This window comes from Balaenoptera ricei, chromosome 1 (assembly GCF_028023285.1).
Source record: "Balaenoptera ricei isolate mBalRic1 chromosome 1, mBalRic1.hap2, whole genome shotgun sequence".
Lineage (NCBI taxonomy): Eukaryota > Metazoa > Chordata > Mammalia > Artiodactyla > Balaenopteridae > Balaenoptera > Balaenoptera ricei.
Window position 1 is genome coordinate 47,961,650 of NC_082639.1, and position 23,233 is coordinate 47,984,882.

General features: G+C 38.0%; 1 protein-coding gene across 5 annotated transcripts in view; it reads right to left on the reverse strand.

Annotated features, from left to right (window-relative positions):
* Positions 1–23,233, reverse strand: part of FYB2 (FYN binding protein 2) — a 134,361-nt gene that overhangs the window by 18,115 nt on the left and 93,013 nt on the right. For all 5 annotated transcript variants that reach the window (XM_059923633.1, XM_059923625.1, XM_059923642.1 and 2 more), the window contains exons 10-13: positions 12,717–12,828; positions 12,580–12,620; positions 3,842–3,902; positions 2,668–2,766 (exon numbers count right to left, since the gene is read on the reverse strand). In XM_059923633.1, coding sequence (XP_059779616.1) covers positions 2,668–2,766; positions 3,842–3,902; positions 12,580–12,620; positions 12,717–12,828 — 313 coding nt within the window. The remainder of the gene's footprint in view (positions 1–2,667; positions 2,767–3,841; positions 3,903–12,579; positions 12,621–12,716; positions 12,829–23,233) is intronic.

Sequence of the window (23,233 nt, forward strand, 5' to 3'; positions counted from 1 at the left end):
GGTGAGGGCTGGTTTGCCATTTTTCAGAGGACATTCAGGGAAGGCTTCACTGATAAGGTGATTTTGAAGCAGAGGCCTGAAGATAGTGAGAGAATAGGCCAACTAGATATCTGGGGTAAGAGCATTCCTAGGGGAGGAAACAGCAGACACAAAGACCCTCAAGCTGAGGAGTGCTTGGCCTGTTGAAAGAAGAAGTCAGAACATTTGGAACAGAGGGAGCGAGAAGAGGCTTAACATTTAATTCCCATGTAAAACTCATAGCATAGCTAAGACCCGTGGCATTTAATTCTTGGTTTATTTATGCCTAAATCAAGCCATTTAATAATGACTATCCTAACAGGCAGTGTGTGCGTGTGTGTGTGTGTGTGTGTGTGTGTGTGCGTATGTGTATGTGTGTGTGTGTGAGAGAGAGAGAGAAGATTGAGAGTCCCAACTCTTTTTAAAGGTCACATTTTCATGGTTGCAACCTCCTTCTGAAGATAACGCAACAAACTAGGAGTTGATATTCCAGAGAGGAGCCCTCAATCAAAAGGCTCAACAAAAAGTAAACAAAGAAACAAATAAATAAACAAAGTTCTGTTGTTACCTTGGTATGTCTCCATGCTATTAATTGAAAAATTAAGGTAGAGAGGCAGATTTTGGCAAAATTTAAGGGGAAAAAGGCTTTTTAGAGCTTCCTACAAATGGCAGATTTCCCCCTGCACATAGTGAATTTCTCTTAATAGAGGTGTGCAGGCATAGAGATTTGGCTTCTTAGGAAATCTGCAGAGAAGCTTGTGTAGTGGGTTGGACTAGGTATATGGATTTCTCTTCTTACCCTGAGATTCTCTGACTCTAAGAAAAAGGGTTTCTCAATAGTATTAATAGATGTTACAAGATGTGCACGGGATGTTACGGAAACATAGAAGAGAAACTGGTAATACAGGTTTGGGTAGAAAGGTTCATGGAATGCGTCCCAGAAAGGATAATATTTGACCAAACTTTAAGGGAAGGCTAGAACTTTGATAATCAAAGGAAGTTGGAGAAGGGCAGGTACATTCCAGACCAACGGAATGTCATGGTCAAAAGCAAGGAGGCATGAAACGCCAGGGCACTCATATACAAAGAGGGAATGTGTTAATGGGCTGGTGATGAGAGTAAATCTGAGTGAGAGATGGAGCTGGACAAGTAGGAAGGGGCGGCCATAAAAGTATTGACTTGCAATGAAAAGGGATTGGATATTTGTTCTAAAAGTCATAAGCAGTCATTTACAGTTCTAAGAATAGCTCTAAGAAAAAGGGAATAACATTTGCATTTTAAAAACATCAGCATTGGGACTTCCCTGGTGGCCCAGTGGGTAAGACTCCACGCTCCCAATGCAGTGGGCCCGGGTTCAATCCCTGGTCGGGGGAACTAGATCCTGCATGCCTACCGCAACTAAGATCCTGCGTGCTGCAACTAAAACCCTGTGCAGCCAAAATAAATAAATAAATATTATTAAAAAAAAAAACAAAACACGCATCAGCATTCTCACCTGGATCAAATTTTTATGGGACTGCAGGTATCACACTAATAATTTTTGTCAGAAACATCTAACCTGCTAAGGTCGGGGTCTGCCTTTAGGTCTCATTGGCCACTGGAGCTAGACTCCCTCTTCTTCCATGGTCAGGACTACAATTTGTAAACCCCATATTCTATATAAATCTCTTGGTAGATCTACATCCAACAGACAATTAGACTTAAAGTCATGTTACTCTGAGGTTTTATAATTGAAAAGAACTTCAAGGTAGAATAACATAATTCCATGTCAATATATGTAATAACCTGGGTCAAATTATTTTACCATCCTCTGCCCTCATAAAATACAGATCTATGTCTATGTTTTTGTGTGTGTCTCTCTCTCATATACACACACACACACACACACACACACACACACATATATGAGAGAAGTGCCTCCAGAGACCACCCAGTCTCCTTCCTCCCTCCTATTATATGCAAGAAGAAACTTGATCCCTATGAATGCAAAATGGAAGTGATTTGCCCATGGTTGCACACTGAATAAACAGAAAAGCTGAAACTAGAATCCAGAACCTAGGCCTCTTGTTTCTTTCTCCTACTCATGAATTTCTAACATTCCCAATTCCCACTGGTAATTAACTAGAGTGACCTTGGAGGGTCCCTTCCAGGTCTAAGACTTTGAGGTACATGGACCATTCAGCCGAAAAATTCATCTTCCCTTTCCACACACTGCCTCTCTCAAGAGAGGCAAATTAGAATATGGAAGTGTAGACAAATAAAACCACTGGAACTTGTAGGGCTGAGAGAGCATAAAAGGATGTAATTAATAACATAATGCTCAGTAAAAACAACAGGAATCTATGCCAAGGATGATGAGGAAAGTTTCTTTCCTGGACTTTGTTTGATTAAGACTTTCCCTCTACCCTTGTTCACAACCTTTTCTCATCAATTTTTTCAAAAGGGACATTGTCACTTTCCCATTAGCATCTGTGGGTGTAGTTCACTCAAATATTGGCAAGGAGGAGGTAGGTGATAACCAGGGCCTTTGGTTTTAGTTTCTGGTACCACTTCACTAGAAGAACAGGATAGAGAACATCAGCTGTGTAACTAACCAGGCCAGCACTGCTAATCCTCTCCTGGAAAGAGAAATAAAAAGGGACCTTTTACCTTATATTTTCTTTTGACTTGGTTTTCTTCATTTTAAATCTATCCTTTTCTTTCTTGAAGAACCTCTGCAGTCTTTTAAGTGCTTCTTTTCCATCTAAACTAAGAGGAATCAGAGGATATAAATAACATGGTGTTTGAGAGAGTACTGGGGATGGAAGCCTGCTGTAGTCAAAAGGATCAGAGACTTCAGTCTCATTTCTTCAACACACCCCACTCAAGGAAGAGCAGGAAAATGCCTTGTCAGCTTCTATGCTCTTCTTCTTTGTTTAGATGCTGATAGGAAGTAGCACACGTCAGCTATGGATGGAATTACTATATTTCAATACAAACTTTCATCTACTCCAAATGGTTTCTATTTTAAAGAGTTTATGGAGAAAAGTCTTCCTTTTAGAGACGATGACTCAGGGACCCATAGTTTACAAACTATACTAGAAATACATTATAGAAATTCCTAGCTTCTGAAAGTCACGTCACTTATCTTTAATTTATGGAATGATAATATAATGATGTTGGTACACTGACTGGTTGATGATTAAAATTTTTCCAAATATACTCTTGATTGGGGGCGGGCGGGTAGGGAGAGGGAATGGTACACTCACATCATCCCACCCAGCACGAATGCCCTCTTTTCCCTTCAACCCTCAAACTTCTTGCTTTTGACTACTGCTGTTTTCCTTTCCACAGTGTGTGCCTAATAACTGAATTTGATTAATAATGCCCATTTGAACAAATACTGTCCTTGATAACACTGAATTATTAGATAATAAATTAAGCCCCAATCCCAGAGATAGCCTCATTAACTTTCAAAGATATAGGTAAATCATAACCGTTGATTTCTTCCTGGAAAAGCAACTACAGAATTGAAGCATTTTATTGATATTTACTTCTCTTTTCTCACTTATTCCCTAACACAGTATCAAAGTCCTCTACTCTGGGAGATGCACATTTTCTCAAAAGATAAAGCAATGTGATCAAAATTATTAGATATGATTGTACACAATTACAAGTACCCTATTGATCACAATGTTTTATTACAATAGCTTATCTCCATTCTCTATGCATATGTTCCCTAACGATGGGGTGGGTAGGGATGGAGGTCATTTCTTAAACTTTGGTTTTCCTAGACTAACAGGAAATACACTTAGCTATGAAGCCAAGAAAAAGAGAAACTCACTCTATCTTTGGGTAGTTGCTCTTTGTTTTGTAGACATCTTCATACATTTCTTCACTATTTTCTTTTGAAATTAAAAAAAAGTATTCATTATAATGGCAATAATTCAGATTCATATTTGACGCAAAATTATTGGATACCTACCAGGTGCTAGGTACTCTAATCTTTTGTTTGTGAAGTAGTTTTTATTGAAACATATGCACATGTTTTTACAAGCATGTGGTAAAAATAAATAACCTCTATAAAAGTACATACAAACAAAAATTAATATTTGCTTCTACCCTGTTTTCAAGTCTGTCTGATTTAAGAAAGTTAATTTATTAACAGATTCCCACCTTCAACCCTTTGCATACTTTACATATAACAATCAGTCTACTAAACACCAGACATTGTGCTGAATGCTGGGGAAATAATGGAGACAACCAGACACATCTTGAATAATCTTCCCCCATCATAGCATGGCTTTCACCTAGTCCAACACATAAGCTTAAAATACACAGATATACTTTGAATCTACCCTGGCAATGGAGGATTTTCAAGTTCAGAACTTGATTCACAATGAGTTTAGGACAGTCACTTAAATTCTCTGTGCCTCAGTTTCCTTTTTTTAAAATGAGGGTACCGTGTTTAATAATCTCTAAGATTGTTTCTCCATCTAAAATTCTAATATTCTAAGAAGGACAAAACCAACCAGAGGAGCATTTCATTATCCTTCCTCTGTTAACCTTTCATTCATTCAACAAATATTTTTTGAATGTGTAACATGTGCCTGGCATTATGATAGGGGCTAGGGAGAATGGTTAGCATAGAGAAGGAAATCATCTAGGAGGGAAGAGGATTATTAATCAAAGAATCACATAAATATAGAATTACAACTGTTACAAGTGCTATGAAAAAGAGGGTCAAGGTACTATAAGACTGTATACCTAAGAGAATATTCCCTGGGGAATAATGATTGAGCTGAGATCAGAAGAAAGATTAAGAGTCACTTAGACAAAGGGGCACAGAGGAGTAAAGAACATTCCAGGAAGAGGGAGTAGAATATGCAAACACCCTGCAGTGGGAGCTTAGCAAGTCAGAGAAGCTAACAGGTCAGCATGACTGGATCTCAAAGATGAAGCCTGAGTATGTATGAAAAGAGGATGGAGGGGTAGGTAGGGGCATTCAAGTCCTCTATGCCATGTTAACGTCAATCTTAAAAGTATTGTGAATATACTACAAAGTTATAGTACTCAAAACAGTATGGTACTGGCACAAAAACAGACATAGATCAATGGAACAGAATAAAAAGCCTAGAAACAAACACACATACTTATGGTTAATTAATCTATGACAAAGGAGGCAAGAATATACATGGAGAAAAGACAGTCTCTTCAATAAGTTGTGCTGGGAAAACTCCTAGAAGAAAACATAGGCAGAACACGCTTTGACATAAGTCTTAGCAATATTTTTTTTTTTGGATCTGTCTCCTCAGGCAAGGAAACAAAAGCATAAATAAACAAATGGGACCTAATCAAACTTAGAAGCTTTTGCACAGCAAAGGAAAACATTAACAAAACAAAAAGACAACTTACTGAATGGGAGAAGATATTTGCAAATGATATGTCTGAAAAGGGGTTAATATCCAAAATATATAACAAGCTCATACAACTCAATAGCAAAAAAACAAGCAACCTGATTAAGAAAATGGGCAAAGGCCTGAATAGACATCTTTTCAAAAAAGACCTGCAGATGGCAAACAGGCACAAGAAAAGATGCTCAGCAACACTAATCATCAGGGAAATGCAAGTCAAAAGTGCAATGACATATCACCTCACATCTGTCAGAATGGCTATCATCAAAAAGATCACAAAAGGGGCACCTTCAAGTTGGTGGAGGAGTAAGACGTGTAGATCACCTTCCTCCCCACAAATACGTCAAAACTACATCTACATGTGGAACAACTCCTACAGAACACCTACTGAATGTTGGCAGAAGACCTCAGACTTCCCAAAAGGCAAGAAACTTCCCACGTACCGGGCCATGTGGCTGACAGGGTCTTGGTGCTCTAGCCAGGTGTCAGGTCGGAGCCTCTGAAGTGGGAGAGCCAAGTTCAGGTCATTGGTCCACCAGAGACCTCCCAGCCCCATGTAATATCAAACGGTGAAAGCTCTCCCAGAGATCTCCATGTCAATGCTAAGACCCAGTTCCACTCAACGACCAGCAATCTACAGTGCTGGACACCCTATGCCAAACAACTAGCAAGACAGGAATACAACTCCACCCATTAGCACAGAGGCTGCCTAAAATCATAATAAATTCACAGACACTCCAAAACACACCACTGGACGTGGTCCTGCCCACCAGAAAGAAAAGATCCAGCCTCATCCAGCAGAACACAGGCACCATTCCCCTCCACCAGGAAGCTTACACAAACTACTGAACCAACCTTACCCACTGGGAGTAGACACCAAAAATGAACCTGCAGCCTGTGAATAGGAGACACCAAACACACTAAGTTAAGCAAAATGAGAAGACAGAGAAACACACAGCAGATGAAGGAGCAAGGTAAAAACCCACTAGACCAAACAAATGAAGAGGAAATAGGCGGCCTACCAGAAAAAGAATTCAGAGTAATGATAGTAAAGATGATCCAAAATATTGGAAATAGAATGGAGAAAATACAAGAAAGTTTTAACAAGGACCTAGAAGAATTAAAGAGCAAACAAACAATAATGAACACAATAAATGAAATAAAAAATTCTCTACAAGGAATCAATAGCAGAATAACTGAGGCAGAAGAATGGATAAATGACCTGGAAGATAAAATAGTGGAAATAACCACCACAGAACAGAATAAAGAAAAAAAGAATTAAAAGAATTGAGAAAAATCTCAGAGACCTCTGGGACAACATTAAACACATGAACATTCAAATTATAGGGGTCCCAGAAGAAGAAGAGGCAAAAAAAGGGGCTGAGAAAATATTTGAAGAGATTATAGTTGAAAATTTCCCTAACATGAGAATGGAAATAGTCAATCAAGCCCAGGAAGCACAGAGAGCCCTACACAGGATAAATCCAAGGAGAAACACGCCAAGACACATATTAATCAAACTATCAAAAATTAAATACAAAGAAAAAATATTAAAAGCAGCAAGAGAAGCAAGAATTAACATACAAGGGAATCCCCATAAGGCTAACAGCTGCTCTTTCAGCAGAAACTCTGAAAGCTAGAAGGAAGTGGCAGGACATATTTAAGGTGATGAAAGGGAAAAACCTACAACCAAGATTACTCTACCCAGCAAGGATCTCATTCAGATCCGATGGAGAAATTAAAACCTTTACAGACAAGCAAAAGCTAAGAGAATTCAGCACTACCAAACCAGCTTTACAACAAATGCTAAAGGAACTTCTCTAGGCAGGAAACACAAGAGAAGAAAAAGACTTACAATAACAAACCCAAAACAATTAAGAGAATAGTAATAGGAACATACATATTGATAAATACCTTAAATGTAAATGGATTAAATGCTCCAACCAAAAGACATAGACTGGCTGAATGGATACAAAAACAAGACCCATATATATGCTGTCTACAAGAGACCCACTTCAGGCCTAGGGACACATACAGACTGAAAGTGAGGGGATGGAAAAAGATATTCCATGCAAATGGAAATCAAAAGAAAGCTGGAGTAGCAATTCTCATATCAGACAAAATAGACTTTAAAATAAAGACTATTACAAGAGACAAAGAAGGACACTACATAATGATCAAGGGATCAATCCAAGAAGAAGATACAATTATAAATATTTATGCACCCAACATAGGAACACCTCAATACATAAGGCAAATGCTAACAGCCATAAAAGGGGAAATTGACAGTAACACAATCATAGTACGGGATTTTGACACCCCACTTTCACCAAGGGACAGATCATCTGAAATGAAAATAAATACGGAAACACAAACTTTAAATGATACACTGAACAAGATGAACTTAATTGATATTTTTAGGACATTCTATCCAAAAACAGCAGATGACAATTTCTTCTCAAGTGCTCATGGAACATTCTCCAGGATAGATCATATCATGGGACACAAATCAAGCTTTGGTAAATTTAAGAAAATTGAAATTGTATCAAGTATCTTTTCCGACCACAATGCTATGAGACTAGATATCAATTACAGGAAAAAATCTGTAAAAATACAAACACATGGAGGCTAAACAATACACTACTAAATAACCAAGAGATCACTGAAGAAATCAAAGAGAAAATCAAAAAATACCTAGAGACAAATGACAATGAAAACACGACGACCCAAAACCTATGGGATGCAGCAAAAGCAGTTCTAAGAGGGAAGTTTATAGCAATACAAGCCTACCTCAAGAAACAAGAAACATCTCAAATAAACAACCTAACCTTACACCTAAAGCAATTAGAGAAAGAAGAAAAAAAAAAAAAACCCCAAAGTTAGCAGAAGTAAAGAAATCATAAAGATCAGATCAGAAATAAATGAAAAAGAAATGAAGGAAACGATAGCAAAGATCAATAAAACTAAAAGCTGGTTCTTTGAGAAAATAAATAAAACTGATAAACCATTAGCCAGACTCATCAAGAAAAAAAGGGAGAAGACTCAAATCAATAGAATTAGAAATGAAAAAGGAGAAGTAAAAACTGACACTGCAGAAATACAAAGGATCAGGAGAGATTACTACAGGCAACTATATGCCAATAAAATGGACAACCTGGAAGAAATGGACAAATTCTTAGAAAAGCACAACCTTCCGAGACTGAACCAGGAAGAAATAGAAAATATAAGCAGACCAATCACAAGCACTGAAATTGAAACTGTGATTAAAAATCTTCCAACAAACAAAAGCCCAGGACCAGGTGGCTTCACAGGCGAATTCTAACAAACACTGAGAGAAGAGTTAACACCTACCCTTCTCAAACTCTTCCAAAATACAGCAGAAAGAGGAACACTCCCAAACTCATTCTACGAGGCCACCTTCAGCCTGATACCAAAATCAGACAAAGATGCCACAAAAAAAGAAAACTACAGGCCAATATCACTGATGAATATAGATGCAAAAATCCTCAACAAAATACTAGCAAAGAGAATCCAACAGCACATTAAAAGGATCATACACCATGATCAAGTGGGGTTTATTCCAGGAATGCAAAGATATTTCAAATATGCAAATAAATCAATGTGGTAAACCATATTAACAAACTGAAGAAGAAAAACCATATGATCATCTAAATAGATGCAGAAAAAGCTTCTGACAAAATTCAACACCCATTTATGATAAAAACCCTCCAGAAAGTAGGCATAGAGGGACCCTACCTCAACATACTAAAGGCCATATATGACAAACCCACAGCCAACATCATTCTCAATGGTGAAAAACTGAAACCATTTCCTCTAAGATCAGGAACAAGACAAGGTTGCCCACTCTCACCACTATTATTCAACTTAGTTTTGGAATGTTAGCCACAGCAATCAGAGAAGAAAATGAAATAAAATGAATCCAAATCGGAAAAGAAGTAAAACTCTCACTGTTTGCAGATGACATGATACTATACATAGAGAATCCTAAAGACGCTACCAGAAAACTACTAGAGCTAATCAATGAATTTGTTAAAGTAGCAGGATACAAAATTCATGCACTTGCATTAATGCTCTTGCATTCCTATACACTAATGATGAAAAATCTGAAAGAGAAATTAAGGAAACACTCCCATTAACCATTGCAACAAAAAGAATAAAATACCTAGGAATAAACCTACCTGAAGAGACAAAAGACCTGTATGCCGAAAACTATAAGACACTGATGAAAGAAATTAAAGATGATACAAACAGATGGAGAGATATACCATGTTCTTGGACTGGAAGAATCAACATTGTGAAAATGACTCTACTAACCAAAGCAAACTACAGATTCAATGCAATCCCTATCAAACTACCAATGGCATTTTTCACAGAACCAGAACAAAAAATTTCACAATTTGTATGGAAACACAGAAGACACCAAATAGCCAAAGCAATCTTGAGAAAGAAAAACGGAGCTGGAGGAATCAGGCTCCCTGACTTCAGACTATACTACAAAGCTATAGTAATCAAGACAGTATGGTACTTGCACAAAAACAGAAATATAGATCAGTGGAACAGGATAGAAAGCCCAGAGATAAACTCACACACATATGGTCACCTTACCTTCGATAAAGGAGGCAAGAATATACAATGGAGAAAAGACAGCCTCTTCAATAACTGGTGCTGGGAAAACTAGACAGCTACATATAAAAGAATGAAATTAGAACACTCCCTAACACCATACACAAAAATAAACTCAAAATGGATTAAAGACCTAAATGTAAGGCCAGACACTATAAAACTCTTAGAGGAAAACATAGGCAGAACACTCTGTGTTGTAAATCACAGCAAGATCCTTTTTGACACCCCTCCTAGAGAAATGGAAATAAAAACAAAAATAAACAAACAGGACCTAATGAAATTTAAAAGCTTTTGCACAGCAAAGGAAACCATAAACAAGACAAAAAGGCAACCCTCACAATGGGAGAAAATATTTGCAAGTGAAGCAACTGACACAGGATTAACCTGCCAAATATACAAGCAGCTCATGCAGCTCAATATCAAAAAAACAAACAACCCAATCCAAAAATGGGTAGAAGACCTAAACAGACATTTCTTCAAAGAAGATATACAGATTGCCAACAAACACATGAAAGGATGCTCAACCTCACTAATCATTAGAGAAATGCAAATCAAAAGTACAACGAGGTATCACCTCACACTGGTCAGAATGGCCATCATCAAAAAATCTACTAACAATAAATGCTGGAGAGGGTGTGGAGAAAAGGAAACCCTCTTGCACTGTTGATGGGAATGTAAATTGATAACAGCCACTATGGAGAACAGTATGGAGGTTCCTCAAAAGTCTAAAATTAGAACTACCATACGACCCAGCAATCCCACTACTGAGCATATACCCTGAGAAAACCATAATTCAAAAAGAGTCATGTACCAAAATGTTCACTGAAGCTCTATTTACAATAGCCAGGACATGGAAGCAACCTAAGTGTCCATCAACAGATGAATGGATAAAGATGTGGCACATATATACAATGGAATATTACTCAGCCATAAAAAGAAATGAAATTGAGTTATTTGTAGTGAGATGGATAGACCTAGAGACTATCATACAGAGTGAAGTAAGTGAGAAAGAGAAAAACAAATTCCGTATGCTAACACATATATATGGAATCTAAAAAAAAAAATTAAAAAAAGGTTCTGAAGAACCTAGGGGCAGGACAGGAATAAAGACACAGACGTAGAGTATGGAGTTGAGGACACAGGAAGTGGGAAGTGTAAGCTGGGACGAAGTGAGAGAGTGGCATGGACATATATACACTACCAAATGTAAAATAGATAGCTAGTGGGAAGCAGCTGCATAGCACAGGGAGATCAGCTCAGTGCTTTGTGTCCACCTAGAGGGGTGGGATAGGGAGGGTGGGAGGGAGATGCAAGAGGGAGGAGATATGGGGATATATTTATATGTATAGCTGATTCACTTTGTTATAAAGCAGAAACTAACACACAATTTTAAAGCAATTATACTCCAATAAAGATGGTAAAAAAAAAAAAAAAAGATGACAAAAGATGTTGGTGAGGATGTGGAGGAAAGGGAACCCTCCTACACTGTTGGTGGGAAGGTAAATTGGTGCAGCCACTATGGGAAACAGTATGGAGGTTCCTCAAATAATTAAAAATAGAACTGCCATATGATCCAGCAATTCCACTCCTGGGTGTCTATCTGAAGAAAATGAAAACATTAATTCAAAAAAGATGCACCCTAATGTTCATATTAGCATGATTTACAATGGCCAAGATATCGTAGCAACCTCAGTGCCCATTAACAGATGAAAGGATAAAGAAGATGTAGTGTATCCACACACACACACACAGGAATACTACTCAGCCATAAAAAAGAATGATATTTTGCCATTTGCAACAACATGGATGGACTTGGAGAGTGTTATGCTTAGTAAATAAGCCAGACATAGAAAGACAAAAACTGTACGTTTTCACTTACATGTGGAATCTAAAAGAGAAAAAGAAAAGAAAAATAAATGAATATAACAAAACAGACTCACAGATATAGAGAACAAATTGTTACCAGTGGGAACAAGTGTGGAGGAAGGGGCAAGGTGGGGTATGGGCAAGATGTGGAAGGGGATTAAGAGATACAGACTACTAGCTATAAAATAAATAAGATACAAAGATACGATGTACAGCACAGGGATTATGACCAATATTTTATAATAACTTTAAGTGGACTATAATCTATAAAAATATAAAATCACTATGTTGTACATCTGAAACTAATGTTGTAAATAAACTATACTTCAATGTTTAAAAAAACTATTGAGAATCCATGCAAGTGTTTTAAGTAAAACACATTCCTATCTTCAGACTTGGAATGTGAAGAGATCAGGAAGAAAGCAATTTCACATCAAAGATCCTTTCTTGCCACAAAAGACCCATTACCAGCATCTTCACCTTCATGATTCTAAATGCATTTATTCACACATACCTTGAACCACTTCTATTAGCTTATCATCACCCCACCCAAATGGCATTAATAAAAATATGTAAATAAAAGATACCTTACTACTAATCTGCCACAGAAACTCTTAGCAATTCCTATTGACAGTTTCAAATGTTTTCTTAAACTTACCATTATCTGAGACAAATGAGTTAGAGAAATCTGACTTTGCTCTGTGGGGAGAAAAGATACAAAGACCGTTGACCTGTTGTATTGTACTTTTAAAGTCTCATCACATTCATCTCGCTGAAGGGCTGGCACGTATTTACCTCTCTTTCCGGGGGTACTCAACATCATCATACGTCTCGGAAATGGAATTTGGCTTAAAGGCTCCTTGGCCTGGGGTTTCTTTAGTCATCTCCAAGGCCTTCACATATCCCCCTGTAAGGAAAACAGAGAACACCCTGAGAACATCTCACCAGCTGCTCTCATAAATGCATTCACACAGGTCACTGGCAATGGAGACAATAATAGGAAAAGGCAGATTAAATATGGTAACACTGGATTATAACCTGGATATGTATGATCCTTTGGCAAACCACTTCACCTTGCTGAGCCTCAGTTATGATTCTCTCAAGTTGGGATAATGATAGTAAGCCCTACTCTTGGATGATTATGGCAAGGATTAATGCATATTTATGAAGGGTGCTAATTACCCAGTAAACCAGTGATTCCTCCCCCTTCTTGGATGTTTCTTCCTCTAAGCCCTGACCTCAAATGTTGAAGTCTACTAGGGCACAGCCCTGGGGCATCGCTCCCTACATTTAGATGACTTTATCCAATTTGTGGCATTTTTTCTTAAAGTAAAATTTCTTAGACAAGTTGATTGAGCACATGCCAACATTTATTATGCATTAGTGATGGAATCAGCCAAATAGTGTGCCAGGTTAAAAAATGCCTAGGGATTGTTTGCACAAGTAGCTACCCTGTTACATGCAAGAGCTGGTTTATTTCACAGAGCTGTAAACTTGTCATAACCTTAAAACTGTCACCTTTTTATCAGTTGGCATAGGTTAATATTTACAGTATGGGTGATTCAGAACCATTTGTAGACATGAACTATTAATCAGAAATAAGTAATATATCTGAGAAATAACAAGCACATTGACTTTTTTTAAATAATAAGCCATTTATTTATTTATTTATATTTATTTTTGGCTGTGTTGGGTCTTCGTTTCTGTGCGAGGGCTTTCTCTAGTTGCGACAAGCAGGGGCCACTCTTCATCACGGTGCACGGGCCTCTCACTGTCGTGGCCTAACTTGTTGCGGAGCACAGGCTCCAGATGCGCAGGCTCAGCAGTTGTGGCGCACGGGCCCAGTTGCTCCGCGGCATGTAGGATCTTCCCAGACCAGGGCTCGAACCCGTGTCCCCTGCATTGGCAGGCAGATTCTCAACCGCTGCGCCACCAGGGAAGCCCAGCACATTGACTTTTATCTATTTTTTTTTTACATCTTTATTGGAGTATAGTTGCTTTGCAATGGTGTGTTAGTTTCTGCTTTATAACAAAGTGAATCAGCTATACATATGCATATATCCCCATATCTCCTCCCTCTTGTGTCTCCCTCCCACCCTCCCTATCCCACACCTCTAGGTGGTCACAAAGTACAGAGCTGATCTCCCTGTGCTATGTGGCTGCTTCCCACTAGCTATCTATTTTACATTTGGTAGTGTATATATGTCCATGCCACTCTCTCACTTCGTCCCAGCTTACTCTTCCTCCTCCCCGTGTCCTCAAGTCCATTCTCTAGGTCTGTGTCTTTATTCCTGTCCTGCCCCTAGGTTCTTCAGAACCTTTTTTTTTTTAAGATTCCATGTATATGTGTTAGCATATGGTATTTGTTTTTATCTTTCTGACTTACTTCACTCTGTATGACAGTCTCTAGGTCCATCCACCTCACTAGAAATAACTCAATTTCGTTTCCTTTTATGGCTGAGTAATATTCCATTGTATATATGTGCCACATATTCTTTATCCATTCATCTGTTGATGGACACTTAGGTTGCTTCCATGTCCTGGCTATTGTAAATAGAGCTGCAATGAACACTGTGATACATGACTCTTTTTGAATTATGGTTTTCTCAGGGTATATGCCCAGTAGTGGGATTGCTGGGTCATATGGTAGTTCTAATTTTAGACTTTTGAGGAACCTCCATACTGTTCTCCATAGTGGCTGTTATCAATTTACATTCCCATCAACAGTGCAAGAGGGTTTCCTTTTCTCCACACCCTCTCCAGCATTTATTGTTAGTAGATTTTTTGATGATGGCCATTCTGACCAGTGTGAGGTGATACCTCGTTGTACTTTTGATTTGCATTTCTCTAATGATTAGTGATGTTGAGCATCCTTTCATGTGTTTGTTGGCAATCTGTATATCTTCTTTGGAGAAATGTCTGTTTAGGTCTTCTACCCATTTTTGGATTGGGTTGTTTGTGCTTTTGATATTGAGCTGCATGAGCTGCTTGTATATTTGGCAGGTTAATCCTGTGTCAGTTGCTTCGCTTGCAAATATTTTCTCCCATTGTGAGGGCTGTCTTTTTGTCTTGTTTATGGTTTCCTTTGCTGTGCAAAAGCTTTTAAGTTTCATTAGGTCCTGTTTGTTTATTTTTGTTTTTATTTCCATTTCTCTAGGAGGGGGGTCAAAAAGGATCTCGCTGTGATTTATGTCATAGAGTGTTTTGCCTATGTTTTCCTCTAAGAGTTTTATAGTGTCTGGCCTTACATTTAGGTCTTTAATCCATTTTGAGTTTATTTTTGTGTATGGTATCAGGGAGTGTTCTAATTTCATTCTTTTATATGTAGCTGTCTAGTTTTCCCAGCACCAGTTATTGAAGAGGCTGTCTTTTCTCCATTGTATATTCTTGCCTCCTTTACCGAAGGTAAGGTGACCATATGTGTGTGAGTTTATCTCTGGGCTTTCTATCCTGTTCCACTGATCTATATTTCTGTTTTTGTGCAAGTACCATACTGTCTTGATTACTATAGCTTTGTAGTATAGTCTGAAGTCAGGGAGCCTGATTCCTCCAGCTCCGTTTTTCTTTCTCAAGATTGCTTTGGCTATTTGGTGTCTTCTGTGTTTCCATACAAATTGTGAAATTTTTTGTTCTGGTTCTGTAAAAAATGCCATTGGTAGTTTGATAGGGATTGCATTGAATCTGTAGTTTGCTTTGGTTAGTAGAGTCATTTTTACAATGTTGATTCTTCCAGTCCAAGAACATGGTATATCTCTCCATCTGTTTGTATCATCTTTAATTTCTTTCATCAGTGTCTTATAGTTTTCTGCATACAGGTCTTTTGTCTCTTCAGGTAGGTTTATTCCTAGGTATTTTATTCTTTTTGTTGCAATGGTTAATGGGAGTGTTTCCTTAATTTCTCTTTCAGATTTTTCATCATTAGTGTATAGGAATGCAAGAGCATTAATGCAAGTGCATGAATTTTGTATCCTGCTACTTTAACAAATTCATTGATTAGCTCTAGTAGTTTTCTGGTAGCGTCTTTAGGATTCTCTATGTATAGTATCATGTCATCTGCAAACAGTGAGAGTTTTACTTCTTTTCCGATTTGGATTCATTTTATTTCTTTTTCTTCTCTGATTGCTGTGGCTAAAACTTCCAAGACTATGCTGAATTATAGTGGTGAGAGTGGACAACCTTGTCTTGTTCCTGATCTTAGAGGAAATGTTTTCAGTTTTTCACCATTGAGGACGATGTTGGCTGTGGGTTTATCATATATGGCCTTTATTACGTTGAGGTAGGGTCCCTCTATGCCTAGTTTCTGTAGGGTTTTTATCATAAATGGGTGTTGAATTTTGTCAAAAGGTTTTTCTGCATCTATTGAAATGATCATACGGTTTTTCTCCTTCAATTTGTTAATATGGCTTATCACATTGATTGATTTGCATATTTTGAAGAATCTTTGCATTCCTGGGATAAACACCACTTGATCATGGTGTATGATCCTTTTAATGTGCTGTTGAATTCTCTTTGCTAGTATTTTGTTGAGAATTTTTGCATATATGTTCATCAGTGATATTGGCCTGTAGTTTTCTTAGTGACATCTTTATCTGGTTTTGGTATCAGGGTGATGGTGGCCTCATAGAATGAGTTTGGGAGTGTTCCTTCCTGTGCTATATAGTGGAAGATTTTGAGAAGGATAGGTGTTAGCTCTTCTCTAAATGTTTGATGGAATTCGCCTGTGAAGCCACCTGGTCCTGGGCTTTTGTTTGTTGGAAGATTTTTAATCACAGTTTCAATTTCAGTGCTTGTGATTGGTCTGCTTATATTTTCTATTTCTTCCTGGTTCAGTCTCGGAAGGTTGTGCTTTTCTAAGAATTTGTCCATTTCTTCCAGGTTGTCCATTTTATTGGCATAGAGTTGCTTGTAGTAATCTCATGATCCTTTGTATTTCTGCAGTGTCAGTTGTTACTTCTCCTTTTCCATTTCTAATTCTATTGATTTGAGTCTTCTCCTCTTTTTTCTTGATGACTCTGGCTAATGGTTTATCAATTTTGTGTATCTTCTCAAAGAACCAGCTTTTAGTTTTATTGATCTTTGCTATTCTTTCTTTTATTTCTTTTTCATTTATTTCTGATCTGATCTTTATGATTTCTTTACTGCTGCTAATTTTGGGGTTTTTTTTTTTCCTTCTTTCTCTAATTGGTTTAGGTGTAAGGTTAGGTTGTTTATTTGAGATGTTTCTTGTTTCTTGAGAGCAGATTGTATTGCTGTAAACTTTCCTCTTAAACTGCTTTTGCTGCATCCCATAGGTTTTGGGTCGTCGTGTTTTCATTGTCATTTGTCGCTAGGTATTTTTTGATTTCCTCTTTGATTTCTTCAGTGATCTTGGTTATTTAGTAGTGTATTGTTTAGCCTCCATGTGTTTGTATTTTTTACAGATTTTTCCCTGTAATTGATATCTAGTCTCATAGTGTTGTGGTCAGAAAAGTTACTTGATACGATTTCAATTTTCTTAAATTTACCAAGGCTTGATTTGTGACCCAAGATATGATCTATCCTGGAGAATATTCCATGGGCACTTGAGAAGAAAGCATAATCTGCTGTTTGTGGATGGAATGTGCTATAAATATCAATTAAGTCCATCTTGTTTAATGTATCATTTAAAGCTTGTATTTCCTTATTTGTTTTCACTTTGGATGATCTGTCCATTGGTGAAAGTGGGGTGATAAAGTCCCCTACTATGTCTGTGTTTCATCGATTTCTCCTTTTATGGCTGTTAGCATTTGCCTTATGTATTGAGGTGCTCCTATGTTGGGTGCATAAGTATTTACAATTGTTATATCTTCTTCTTGGATTGATCCCTTGATCATTATGTAGTGTCCTTCTTTGTCTCTTGTAATAGTCTTTATTTTAAAGTCTATTTTGTCTGATATGAGACTTGCTACTCCAGCTTTCTTTTGATTTCCATTTGCATGGAATATCTTTCTCCATCCCCTCACTTTCAGTCTGTATGTGTCCCTAGGCCTGAAGTGGGTCTCTTGTAGACAGCATATATATGGGTCTTGTTTTTGTATCCATTCAGCCAGTCTATGTCTTTTGGTTGGAGCATTTAATCCATTTACATTTAAGATAATTATCAATATGTGTGTTCCTATTACCATTTTCTTAATTGTTTTGCATTTGTTATTGTAGGTCTTTTCCTTCTCTTGTGTTTCCTGCCTAGAGAAGTTCCTTTAGCATTTGTTGTAAAGCTGGTTTGGTAGTGCTGAATTCTCTTAGCTTTTGCTTGTCTGTAAAGATTTTAATTTCTCCGTCAAATCTGAATGAGATCCTTGCTGGTAGAGTAATCTTGGTTGTAGGTTTTTCCCTTTCATCACATTAAATATGTCCTTTCACTCCCTTCTGGCTTGCAGAGTTTCTGCTGAAAGATCAGCTGTTAACCTTATGTTATGTTAATATAACATAAGGTTATGTTATTTGTTGTTTTTCCCTTGCTGCTGTTAATATTTTTTCTTTGTATTTAATTTTTGATAGTTTGATTAACATGTGTCTTGGCGTGTTTCTCCTTGGATTTATCCTGTATGGGACTCTGACTTTTGTCTATTAATTAAAGGCACCAAGGAACAAGATTTTATCTTCTGACAAGAAGTCAGTTAGCATGTAGGCCCCAAACCGTCTCAATGAATGTCAGCTCCCAGAGGCATAAAGGACCTACTTTTCCTTATGGAGTTATCGGTATGTTTCTCCAGCACAAAGCAAAGATGCTGAACACACAGTTTCTTAATTCTTACTTCAGGACACTTTTTTTCTTTCTTACTCCTTCCTTTTTGAGGCAGATGTATTGAAAAATGTTTATGGCTTCATTTTAAAAACACAGACAACTGCCAAATTACATCCCTAACTAAGACAGCTCTCATGAGTTCAGCCTTCACACCGTTCCCATTTGGTTGTCTCAACATATTACATTCCAAACCAAACTCTTGCTTTCTCTCTGCGAATGTGCTCTTCCTGAAGTCTGCCCCATCTCAACAAAGAGTAGCAACCCCAACCTTTCAGTTGCTCAGGTCCAAAACCTTGAAGACATCCTTGACTCCTTTCTCTCTCATATCCCACCTCCAATCCATAGCCATCTGTCAGCTTGATTTTCGATCTATTTCCAGAATCCAAGCATATCTCAACAACTTGATCTCGGTACCCTCCTCCAAGCTACCATAATCTCTCAGTTAAATTCTTGCAACAAACTCCTAACAGGTCCCAGGTTCTTCTACATTCTTCTTTCAAGACAGCAGCCAAGATATGATTCTTTAAAATACAAGTCAGATCATTCTGTTCTTGTGCTCAAAACCTTTCAATGTTATTTAAAAAAAATACATCTCTTAGAATAAATGCCAAAGTTCTTGCAATGGTCTACAAAAGCCCCTATATTATCTGGCCCCTTGTTATCTCTCTGACCTTATCTCCTACTACAGTCTCCTTCAGTCACTGCTCCAGCCACACTGGCCTCCTTACTATTCTACCAACACATCTAGTAGACTCCTGCCCTGCGATATTTGCACTCCTTCCCCTCTCTCCCTAGAACATTCTGGATAGCCATGGATCTACTGCTCACCTACTTTACATCTTTGAGGTCATCTATGTGCACTTTAAAATTGCAACTTCCACTCCCTCCCCCTGCCTCCCTAATTCTCTTTTTCTTTTTTATTTTAAATTTATTTATTTTGTTTTTGGCTGCGTTGGGTCTTCGTTGCTGCGCACAGGCTTTCTCTAGTTGTGGCGAGCAGGGGCTACTCTTTGCTGTGGTGCGTGGGCTTCTCATTGTGGTGGCTTCTCTTGTTGCAGAGTACGGGCTCTAGGCTTCAGTAGTTGTGGCACTCAGGCTCAGTAGTTGAGGCTCACAGGTTCTAGAGCACAGGCTCAGTAGTTGTGGCGCATGGGCTTGGTTTCTCTGCGGCATGTGGGATCCTCCAGTACCAGGGCTCAAACCTGTGTCCCCTGCATTGGCAGGTGGATTCTTAACCACTGCACCACCAGGGAAGCCTCCCCTAATTCTCTTTCTTTGCTTTACTATTTTTTTCTATAATATTTACTACCATTCCACATAGTGAATATTTTATTGTTTATATATTTATCATCTGTCTCCTCAGATCAGAATGTAATCTCCATGAGGACAGGAATTTTTGTCTGGTTTATTTACTGCTATACCCCCAGCACTTAGAACAATGCTGGGGATATAAAAGCTACTCAAATGTTTTTTAATATTGAATGATTTGAATGCATATGTCTTCTAAGTAGAGAGTTTCATGTTTATAGGGTTTACTGATATTTTGAAATTTATATCTAGTATTTTATTACATACTTTTTATTTGTTCTGTTTTTCCCTCATTTTCCTTGTGCTTGACTGACTGAGGTTTCCTCTCTTTTCTTCATTCTGTTTTTATTTTTTATTTGTTTGGAGAGTATACATGCTGTGTCTATCTTTTGACAGTTACCTTAGTAAAATTAAAATTAAAATTTTAATTACAGTATAACATACAGGAAAGGGCACAAATCATAAGAGTACAGATCAATGAATTTTCCCAAAGTGTGCATGAGGATCAGCTATGGTAACAGATTTTTTTTTCCTTTACCCAGCACCAGGGGCAAAATGGGCAAATTTCCTTCTGCTCCCTGGGGTTTGTCTTATTAATTCTTCTTTTTTTTTAATGGAAAGAAGAAGTTCTTTTTATTTTGTTCATTTTTTTCAAAAGAGGCCCATTTGTGTAGAAGGAGTATAGAAAGACACTCAATTGTATTTTTTTTCCTCAAAACTTTCCTCTCTGTTTTCACGCCCACTTTCCTTGACTAAGCATTTTGTGCTTCTCATCACAAGAGAGTAGGGAACTATTGCAGAGAACTATTAAATGGGTTTAGCACAAATTCCCTTTGTGCTTTAGCAGTATGTGCAGATTACGTAGAAGAATCTTCTTCAGACTGTTTTCAACATAGTGTAATTCCCAAACCTACAGTGACTTTTCATGGACAGTACTTAATTGCTTGAAAATGGCTTTCAGCCCCATATTTAGGCCTCTCCTTTAACTCTTTTATTCACTTCAGCTTGTTTTCCTCCCTTCCATTTTTTTCTACACTCCAAATTAGTCTATCCACTTCTCATCTTAAGGCATGGTTTTAGATTCAACACGACCTCTGTGCTTTTCATGTGTCATTTATCTCATTAGAGATGTCTTTTTTTATTTGTCCCATTTCTTTACTTTTTAAAAATTTTATTGTGTTAAGAACACTTGAGGTCTACTTTTATAATAAATTTATAAGTACACCATATAGTATTGTTAAGAATAGGCACAGTCCTATTCATTCTGTGTGGACATAATTCTTTGAGGTCCCTGTTATAAACTCACTTTGGGCAGGCCCTGGGTTATAGCTCTTGTCCTCTGTACACCATGCAGTCAAAACCAGAGCTCAAGGGGTTCAGAGCTAGTGAAAACCCTGAGGGCCACAGTAGCTTTGGCACTCACTCATTGCCCAGGGTTCCTGGTTACTGCAGGTATGTGGATGCTTCCTTTTAAATCAGTTCTGTTATACTTTTATGAATTTTCCAAAAAAAAATTATTCTTTACTTGTTTTAGTCAGGAGAATCATTCAGATTGTCAAATCTACCATACTCTCTCACTGAAGTTTGATTTATTCTTTCATTCCTCCCTTTAACAAAGTTTTGTTGGGTATGTCCACTGTGCCAGGTTGCAGAGATACAGAGAAAAATATCAAATGGTCTCTGACCCCATGGTGCTCACTGTGTACCATGGGAAACAAACATGTACACCGTGAATTATAATGTAAGGCATGCTGTAATTTTTTTTTTAAAAAGGAAATAAAGAGAACTGACAGTTATGTAGCAATGAACCAGATACTTTATATGCATTGACAAAGAGCCCTGGGAAATAAATAGTACTACCCCCATGTGTACATAAAAGTAAGTAAATTTCCCAAGGTTGTAGGATTAATGCATAGTAATCCTGGGTCCCAGGAATGCTTGACTCTAAAACCTAATACGGAAAAGTGGTTATTTGGTTGCTGTTTAAGTGTCCTGGAAACAGAGAAGAGTGAGCGATTATGGTCTCTGGAGAGTGGGAAAGAGGAGGATGGAGGTAAGGAAGGCCTCAGAAGAAGTGACTTCTGAGATAGATCTTGAAGGATGACTAGGACATCAGCAGGTAAAGAATGGGCATAAGGCCATCTCAGACAGAGGAAAGAGGTCAAGCAAAGTTATAGGGGCACTAAAGCACATGACATAGTCAGTTAACTTAGAATAAAGAGTATATTGGGAAGGAGGTGGGTGGCAGGGATGCAGCCATCTAGCCTGGAGGCAGACTTTATAGGGCCTGAGTCCATCTTATGATTGCAATGTATTCTCATCATTCTGATTATAGCACATTATGAAATGTTTGCCATGGCTTATTGGGCTGGAGTAGACATCTGTTTTGCCTACCCAGTGTCTACTGTTTTTTCATGATAACAGCTTTTTAATTTTCCTTGAGAAATCCTTCAATCTGAAATGATACCGTTTGGGTAGAACTAATTCTACCTTCGGCTCCAGATGTGAATTTATGACACTGGCTGGGTCAATCAGAGCATCCTATCCCACATTCATGATAACTGGATAGGGGTTGGCATGTGACACAGTCAAGCCAACAAGACTCAAATCTGGGCCTTTTCTTGAAACTGTTGAGAGGATAACCACTTCTAGTTTTCTTCTGGGGTTCCTAAGAGGACAGATAGTGCGTAAGCCTGTCACTGCTAGATGCCATCTTGCCTCCACAAGGGTAGAGTCTGCTTGAAAATGGAGACAAGAAGGAGGGGAGCAAAGCCAGGAGTAGAAAAAGTAATACTGAGTCCTTGTGATACTGTTTGTGTCCCTGGGTGCAGCCATGCCCAAACCTTCTGCTAGGTGAGCCTCCTTTTCCTCTTTTGCTTAACACACTATGATTTGATAACTTGCAATCAAGAGTCTTGACTCACATGAAAGTAAAATGCAACTTGAATAAAGTCAAAGAATAATATCATACTATGTCATCAGTGTGTCAATGTCTTGGGTCTACAAAGAACAATAGGAGCCGGTACATATAAAAAGAAATCAGCAACATTTGCTGAGTACCTATTACATAACATATGTCAGATTTGGTCCTCACCAAACCCCAGTTTGATCTATATTATGATCCCCCCTTTTTCTATGACCCCTTTTTATAAATGAGGAAACTGAGGAATACAAAGGAATATGGAGTTACTATGTTACATAGCTAATAAGTATGAGAGCCTAGATTTGAACTCAGGCCTTC